This window comes from Oryzias melastigma, linkage group LG19, assembly GCF_002922805.2.
Source record: "Oryzias melastigma strain HK-1 linkage group LG19, ASM292280v2, whole genome shotgun sequence".
Taxonomy (NCBI): Eukaryota; Metazoa; Chordata; class Actinopteri; order Beloniformes; family Adrianichthyidae; genus Oryzias; species Oryzias melastigma.
Window position 1 is genome coordinate 7,361,453 of NC_050530.1, and position 9,298 is coordinate 7,370,750.

Here is a 9,298-nt window from a genome sequence, read left to right on the forward strand (position 1 = left end):
TGATTCAGATATTTTTAGGCCAGCAGAGAAGGCCTTGCAGGCCCTGACGGCCCGCCACTGTCAAATGCGCATAAACTGCATAATTCTCAACTGACTAAAAGACTATTATCAGACCAATGGGAGCATGTTTGAGCTGCACTTACATTTTATATTCAGTATTAACACTGGAAGTTTAAACCATATTTCTAACATAAAAGGGATATAAACTGAAAGATTAGTGGGTAAATTATTTTTTTTTGTTAAAAATATTTAAAGCCTTGAAAACCACGAGAAAAATAGCGGTTATGTTTACCCAAAACTTCCTCTATCATAGCTTCAAGAGACGGACAGACCACGGAAACTGTACACCAAGGCCAATACATTCATAATAAAACAACAAAATGTAATTTTCTATATCAGTTAGGATTTGCAAAGAATAAATGCCATTTACTCCCAGAGATATAAATATCCACCCAGTTCTGAAGGATGATGTGTTTTTCCTGAGCTCTGGGGGAACCTTTGTAGCATAAAAACTGAAGATTATAATGCTATTTTCTGACTCAGGAGAATCTACTTTGATGCTTCAACCTGCAGTCTGAATCAGTTCAGCTGATGAAAGAGGACAGCAAGCACGTTATTCAAAAGGAAGGGAGGTTTTTTAAAAAAAGAGGCTTATAAGGGAAACCTCGCAGGTGTGGAGAGCAGAGTAAAAAATATTAGTTGCACTGCTTCTGCAGAAATAGAAAGATACAGTTTTATTTCAGGATTTTATCATACATATTTATCTGGAGGGTGAACTTGAATATTAATAGAGAAGTTGTTGGGGCTCCCAATAAAAAATGATCTTTTGTTTTTAGCGACTGTGATCTGCAGATCAGCAGAGATAATCTGACACTAAACTTAGGCTCCCATTAAAGCTTCTGGCTTATTCTTAAACACATTTTAAACCTTAAATTGCCCTTCATAGCGGAATATAGTAAAAGAAAATATTTTAGGTTAAACAAACTGACCCCTTTTTTTAAAAAAAGAGGAGCACTTGTGTAGAGATTGAAGTTTCCGCTGACTTCACAGTGGCTGGAGGTAAACTGTTATATAATTCTCCAAAACAACTCAGGAAGTATGGAAAGAATATAGTATCATCCACTTTGTGCGTGCGTATTTCTTGATTTGTAACTTGCCCTTTTTGTGTATAACTTTGGATTTGTGTGTAGCTAACTACAAACGCACATCTTTAGAAATTACGCACAAATCGCTTGATTTTTCAGTTGCTTTGAACATATTATGTGAATATTATCTGGTAAAAAATTTGACGTTTTCCCACTTTTTTACACACTTTTTCCCCCCAATAATTGAAATAAAAATGTCTATATTTGTATTTTTAAAACTCTCAACACTAAAGTTTCTCTGCTCCCCTCCCCCTATATGGCAGGTCCTTCTCCACACCCAGGGAGCGGAGCGGGACGTAGGAACGATCAACTCTGTCCGCTCTCTGGGTGTGGAGGAGGACCTCACGCCGCGTTGCAGGGAAAGTGCAGCACAGAGAGAGCGATGAGGATAGAGAAACTTTAGTGTCGATTGTTTCAAAACATATCCTTAATACTTTTTTTTGTTAATTATACAAATTTGTTTAAAAACATACAAAAATGTCAAGTTTTCACAAGATAATATTCAAAATTTAAGTTCACAGCGGCTGATGAGAAAACTCTAATGACCCAGCATTCAAGCAGCATTTGAACGCATCATTTACAGACAAATCTCTGAACGGAGTCTCACATCAGATTTGTGGGTAACTGAGGTTTTATGTGTGCGTAACAAGCGATTCTGGCGTCATTTTAGAAGATTTGTGTGTTATTAGTTTCAAGCTCTTGTAATTTTATCTTGTGCATGTGTAAATGGAATTTTGTATATATATTTTTTAACTTCTGCACAAAAGGAATCCTAATTTATGCACAAATCGGAGTGAGTCTATTTTCTCTCCATAGAAAGAGTCTCACATCAGATTTGTGCGTTAATTCAGTTTTGTGTGTATGTATCAGGTGAATTGTGTTTACTTTTTAAGTATTTTTGTGTGTAGTTTTTGTATTTTAAGTTTTATGTTGTAATATATATGCATAAGTTGTGCATATATAAACTGTATTTTTTGAAATTTCATAATTTTTGAATACACAATCACAGCGTTACATACAAAAATGTATGGCATCAGTTACAAATCAAGAATTACGCATGCACAAATCAATCTCTTCATAGTCAACAGGCGGTTTTGTGGAATCTAAGCGTCTGGAAATGCTCACCGCAGGGTCAGCGTCACTGGCCAGCACCGTGGTCACGATGGTTCCCTTGACAGCGTTGGGGGCGACCATTCCTCGATACAGCGACTGGCTGAACTCTGGAGAAAAGTCATTCATGTCCTTGAGAGGCAGAGGAGATACAGACATAATGCCATTAGGGATACAGAACCTGGATCTACCTAAACTCATCTTCCTCAAATTAATACACTTATCTTAAACTCTAATTAAATATATATACTTTTTTTTTTAGGAATATCAACGTATCTCTAATAGAAGAGAAGAAGATTACATGACAACAAAAATAGTTTCCAACTGTCAAGGTATGTGTGTATAAAATGACACCACAAAGATGATTTTTTCACACATTCTATTAAAATGATGCATTTCAAAAAAGACTTTAAAGGAGAAAAGCCTTTCAACAGAAGATAAATGAGTTCTCCGTAATTGTACAGATGCAGATATCAGAACTGTCATGACATTTACCTATCAAAGCAAGTTTAGCAATTACACAGAAACACTGGAATGAATCAGTGAAATAACAGATATGACACAATATTGTCTGAATGATCTTATAGAATCAGAAACACTGTGAAGCTAAAACAGATTAGTACTTTGTTTCCATTTTTCTCCTTTTACAAGTAGTAAAGCTATTATAATATGTGCTTTGAACTATTGAGATAAAAAATACTTTCTATTTCCATATGGACTTTTATTTTTCTATTTGAAACATGGTCAAATACTTTTAACGGAGAACAAACTGACATAAACTTTGCCTTCGTGCCATTTGGACCAGGGGATAAACACACCATTACTCTGACAGCAACAGACGCCAGTCCAGGCGGCATGGCTCCCTCCGTGTCGACGGCCTCAACGGTGAACGTAAACGTGGCGTCGGATTTGTTCAGAGCTTCAAAGTCCAGAACTCTGAGAACCGCCAGCTCCCCGGTAATGGGGTGGACGCGGAACAGCTTCGTTATTTCAGGATCCAGGCTTTCAGTTCCGATTCGATATGTGAGGTTGGAGTCGAGGTCCGGGTCTGTGGCCTACGGAAACACAAAAGAAGAGTCATTGCAGGAGGAAGTTGTTGTGTTCACCAGCTCAGTGGACGTGTGGAACATGAGACTGGAAGGTCGTGAGTTCAAATCAACAACTAAGTCAAGAAACATTTGACATTTGAACCAACAAATGTCACCAAGCGCGGATGTGTCTGAAGCTCACCCCTCCACCAGAGATGGGTTATTAGTCGAAGCTTTTTCTAGCATCTGGTTTTCTGATTCAACATGATATAAATTGAGTAATACTTAGAATACAATACTCAGAAACACAGTTTTAATAGTATTTTTTTATGTATATATTGGTCCTCTACCACAAGAGTTTTCGTTGGAATGAGTCTTTATTGGTGTGAATGTAGTGTCAGCCCTAATGTGAATGAGCCTCAGCAGAAAAAGCTCCTTTTCTTTAGTTTTCTGAAAGTGCCGGCAATAATCTTTAATATCCAAGTGGTGATCGATTCCTACAACTACATAAAAACCTGATGTTTTTAAAGAACTATTTAATGTCATTTCTAACTTTTAATTACATCCCTAGTGTGTAGCTCATTTTTAATATTGACTTTAGCATCAAACTGTTAAAGTGTGTTTCATGCACCACTGCCTCATGGAGGCAGTTAAGAAATAACAAAAAAAAATCCATAAAATGGTTTAATTATGTAACTTTTAATGCCATTTTTTGCTTTCCAAGAAGACTGCACTGTTTATTCTTAATGGGTATTGTTACAGCTAATACGTATCATTTGTGAACTGACCTTTCCACCTTAACACAAGCTCACCTTTAATTGCAGAATGACAGTATCTTCCGGGCTGTTCTCGGGCAGATTAACGCTGTAAGATTGCTGGGAGAAAACAGGGCTGTTGTCATCCACGTCCAGAACGGTGACATTGAGCGTCAGCCTGGATCGCCGCGGGTCCACCGCTCCATCCGAGGCTTCCACCATGAGGCGATAGTGGCCTTTCACCTTCAGGGTCACAGGGATTTGTGATTAAAAGTCAACAGCGCCGAGGCTAAAAAATATTTAACAACTCTGCCACTGTTTGCTGCTGTCTGTTCTGTGCTGCATCCAATAAATCTGCCATTCATGTGGAACAAATCTGTGACTTCCTCTGACCTCTCTGTCCAGAGGCGCTGCAGTGGTGATGAAGCCGCTGGCGTTGATGGAAAACAGCGTCTGGTGGTTGATGAGCTGATAATGGACCTGACCGTTTGCCCCCAGATCTGGATCGGTTGCCTAAACCAGGAGACAAAGAAAACACCCACAAATTGAGGCAAAGAGGTGGAAAATCCTGCACATATTTAAATAGACTTTATCCTTTTTCATTAAAGATTAATTTGACAGTTAAGCATTTAAAGCTTCTGCCAAAAAGGCACACACCTCCAATTTGATCGGTCAACTTTTACGGAAAATAAAAGGTTGATATTTTTGCTCGTCTGGAATCTCTGCGTTTGGAACAGAAACCATCTGAGTGGCCGTTCATGCAGATGCGTGAGCTGAGAAAAAAGAATCCTCCCGGAGACGCTGTTGTCGCTTAGCTAGGTCAAAGCCTCCGAGACTACAGCTTGCTGCAGACAGATGAAGTGTTTAGCAGCTTTTGCTTGGTGTGAAATTTACCGTGAGTAACAGCAGCGGCTCAAACTTAACAGCTTTTACGTTCGAATATGGTGGATGATAATAACTAAGCGGCGGAAGAGCTTGTTCTGATCTCAGGGGAGATAAAGAATCCTTATGAGGCCTTTTATTTTGGGGAGCTTCCTGTTTTAGGAGTATTTTCATGGCGAAATTATTATTGCTACTTAAAAATAACATTTTTTTTTATTGTTAGTTTGACTTTTTTTAGTAAAATCATAGATTTTACAACAAAAACTATTTTTTTTATTTCAAACTTTAACTTAAAAAGTCTATTTTAGCGTTTTTCCCTTGAGGGCTGGCTTTTCTGTTGTCTGTAAAAATAAAAAAAATATGTCTAGAGCTTTTTTTCTTTCTTTTTTTTAAGACAGCATTGCCAGATAGTCATGGTTTTCAGCCCAAAAGCCATTTAAAAACTCCCAGACCCCACAAAAATCTGCCCAAGAAGTTAATCAGTAGTTAATTAGCTGTAATTAAACCTTAATTATTACTTTCCATTTAGACTAGTCCATGCAACTTTGAACCAGCTCAGTGGCCTGGGATTGGAAGTTTCTGGGTTCAAATCCCGGCCGAGTCATACCAAAGAATGTAAAAATGGGACTTAAATAATTATGTTAATCAACAATTCAAAATTGATGGCTGATTTTGATTGTTTAATTTTCTTTTTTTTTTATTTATTGTTACTTTTGTAAGTTTCAAGTGATTTCAGTGAGAATTGTGGGTTTTTCCTTCTTCAACTGAGGGGTACAACACCTTTGTCCACCACTGTATATATATATATATATATATATATATAGTAAACATACCGTATTTTCCAGACTATAAGTCGCCCTTTTTTTCATAGATTTTCCAAGGGTGCGACTTATACTCAGGAACGACTTATATGTGATTTTGTTAGACATAAACAGGCTCATATATTTGTTATTTCCCCACTTACATCGGTTGCCTTTTGGCGCTTTTTTCGCAATAACAACCACTAGAGGGCACCATAGGTTTGTGTATCAGTATCTACTGCTGTCAGCTGACAGAATCGCAGAAGTTGTCTAGTTTATGAACACGTTTTTGGACAAGCATTAAGCATTAAATTAGGCGCACATCAAAAGATTCAGCGGACTCGAATTTGACGCATGAATCGCATTTGATGTCAAATGCAACGTTACGTCGTGCTTGTTGAATTTGTTCATAAATGTTGGACTATTCTCTTAAAAGTGCGACTTATACTCCGGAGCAACTTATATACGTTTTTTTCTTCTTCATTATGCATTTTTTGGCTACTGCGGCTTATACTCCGGTGCGACTTATAGTCCGGAAAATACAGTACATAAAAATCTATTCTTTAATATGTAATATCAGTATAGGAAGTAAGGTATGCAATATTGCACTAAATTCTATTTATTTCTGTCTTTATGCTCATTCTTATGTCTGGAGTTTTTCAATAAAAATTCTAACTTTACTTCTAAAGTTACCTAAGGCGACAACTCTCTGACTCTCTGAGTGTATGACTTGCATTTCCCTGGTGTGAACTTTCTTCTTCTTTTTTTTTTTTTTCCTCTCTGCAATTTTCGTCCCGAGAAATCAAAGTTATTTTACAACCAGTTCTTAAAATCTGCCAGAGTTAATGAAACAGTGGTTTCAATTTTCACTCGGAAATAAAGTCGCGCTGTGATGTCCTTCCTTTGTTGCCCTTCTTTCATCAGACTTCAGAAACCATTCTGCAGTCAAACCTTGACTTCTATTCCCCATCATCTCTTTCAACTAGTAGAATAAGGTTGCAAGAAGGTGACAAATTGCTCGCCGGTGTTCCTTTTGCCCCGTCATTGTGTTCGTCCTGTGCAATCAGCATTCTGACTGCATAAGAATGGATGTAACCGGAGCACAGACATTTACATGGAGAGCTATTCACTATTTGTAAGCAGAAAAAACGTATTTTGTTAGTTGTTGATTAGTTTTTTTAAAGGGAATTTATGTATTATCTGAGAGTGGCCAAATCCCATTAAAACAAAACATTTAATCAAAGTTCAAACCTTCCAAAATGAGTTAGAAATCATGTTTTAGCACTAAAATAATTATGGGTTTAAGTATTCCCAATTCAAAGTTGCATGCGCTTTTTAACAGTCGAATGCTTAATATCCATTTCTCATTTAGTATTTAGGATCCACTTGCTTTGCTGTCATTACTTGCCGTTTGCAGTGACCCATTTTCGCACACTCTTCCAATTTCACTCATTAAACTTTCATCGCATCTCGCTCGATGACGGTCGGAATGAGTGGAAATAAGACTCGCTCCCACAGCGGGGGTGTTATGGAGATTCTTGGAGGAAAATGATGACCTCTCTGTGTTATTTGTATTCAGTGCTTTATCACTATCTGGGGGACGAGCTGTGTTCGAAATTTAATGATGCACCCGGCTTTTTGGTGATAATCACGCGCTGTTTGGACAAGGAAGAAGATTTACAGACGGACAATCGGGGAGAGAAGTGGATCTGGATAGAGAGAAAAAGGATGTAGAGACGAGAGTATGAAAACACAATGTGTCCATGAAGTCTGTTCACATTTTACTCTTTTCGGTGACTGGAGTCCATTTACAGATAATAAGAACTTATAGAAAAATTTAATGTAAAAAGTTAAATACCCACTTTAGCATGTTGTTGAATGTTTCTGTTAGATGACACATGTAAAGAAAATAAGCTTAGGGTTGTGGGGAGCTGTAAGCTAGCAGGAAGAGTGTACACAGATGGATGATAGGAATTTGGGGCGGGCTTACTCTGTTCCAACAGTGCCCGCCCACAACTCAGAGGTGAATTCTAGTGAACTACTCCTAGAAAAACGACAAGTTTTTTAGTATTTTGCATAAAAACTGTCTAATCATTAATTAAAAGACCACTGGGGAGGCTTTTACAAGACATCAAATGATGATCGGAATGCAAGTAGTAATATTTTATGTCAAATAAATTGAGAAGGAAACTTTTTGAGATATAATTTAGAGATTGTAACTGTTTTCACCTGAAATTTTAAAGGAAAAAAATTAACTACAAGGTGTCCCATAAGTATCCACAAAAAGGAGACGTACTACATTCAATACATATATAGCTGCGACATGTATTTCTTTATATTTCATGGAGTTCATTTGAATAAAGAGCAATGAATTGACATCATCTTGATGTCCGGTTCAGAAAAGAAACGTATCGCAAACATCATAACAAACATTTACGCTTTTAAAAGTGTTCTTTAGGATAAGCATTGAAAAGTGGTAGTCATAAATAGAAATTTTATTAATAAAAATGGTTTATTTCAAGAAATAATTTTTCCTATTTATGGCACACTCTGTAGAAGCTCTTTTAATGCACAAATAATTGACATTTAAAGTGACTTTAAATGTAATTGCTTTATAAAATCAAACATTTACAGTAATTATTGTCTGTTGTGCAGAAATTAAAATTTAAGTTTGCTTTTACCTATTTAAAACAATTTTGATCTGGGTTTTATTAGCCTTTGACCAAAAATATTTAAGATTTTCTTTGTATTTATCTTTATTTTTTGGTGTAATAGTGGTATAGAGTTTGATATAAGGATATAATTTTGTCTTGGAATAATAAATGACTTTTTCTACATATTTAAGTAATATTTTTGAAAATCGATAATAACCAGTCAAAATGCTAGATGTAGCGCAAGTATGTATTGTGACTAATAATATATGATAGTTATACTTATATATATATATAGTAGATCAGTTATGACTAAATAATGGTAAATAATTAAGATAAAACTAAATACGACATATAAAGGTCAAAATAATGATCTTATGTTACATTTTATTATTATTTCAGCTTCTTAATTAACCAGAGCTAAACTGCATGTACAGGTGAGTACATTTCTTCTCCATCTTTCATCGTATCGTCCTTAACCTCAACTGTCTTTGTCACTACTCCTCTTAAGAGTAATTACTCTTAAAACAAAAACGCTGTCTAATTAATATCTATCTGGATGCTTCACTTCCGCCATCGTTGGCTCTAGCTTTTACATCGGGCTGCTAATGGAGCTTTTCCTTCAGTTTCGCCCTTTTATCCTTTTCTTTCCTAATTATTTTCTCACCTTTACTACATCTTGATTTCTGGGTTGAGCTGTTGCTGCAGGGTCTGCAACTAAGACACGTTTGCTTAGGTTTCTGTCCCTGATTCTGTGCAGCGCTAGACAAACCAAAAGAACCAGCCTTCAGAATCACCTCAGCTGACTAGATGGCTCATTGTAAAATAATATATATACAGTATATATATATATATAATGATTATATATATACATGCATATAATGTATATATAATGTATATAATATCTCTATACATATATTATGTATG

The 9,298-nt window shown here is 36.3% G+C and overlaps 1 protein-coding gene across 6 annotated transcripts in view; it reads right to left on the reverse strand.

Annotated features, from left to right (window-relative positions):
* Positions 1–9,298, reverse strand: part of LOC112154115 (protocadherin-15) — a 272,438-nt gene that overhangs the window by 88,306 nt on the left and 174,834 nt on the right. For all 6 annotated transcript variants that reach the window (XR_004949742.1, XR_002920601.2, XM_036217104.1 and 3 more), the window contains 4 exons: positions 4,432–4,551; positions 4,096–4,281; positions 3,074–3,310; positions 2,271–2,387 (listed from right to left, as the gene is read on the reverse strand). Coding sequence is in view for 4 of the 6 variants with exons in the window: in XM_036217104.1 (XP_036072997.1) it covers positions 2,271–2,387; positions 3,074–3,310; positions 4,096–4,281; positions 4,432–4,551 (660 nt within the window). In the remaining 2 variants the exon portion in view is untranslated. The remainder of the gene's footprint in view (positions 1–2,270; positions 2,388–3,073; positions 3,311–4,095; positions 4,282–4,431; positions 4,552–9,298) is intronic.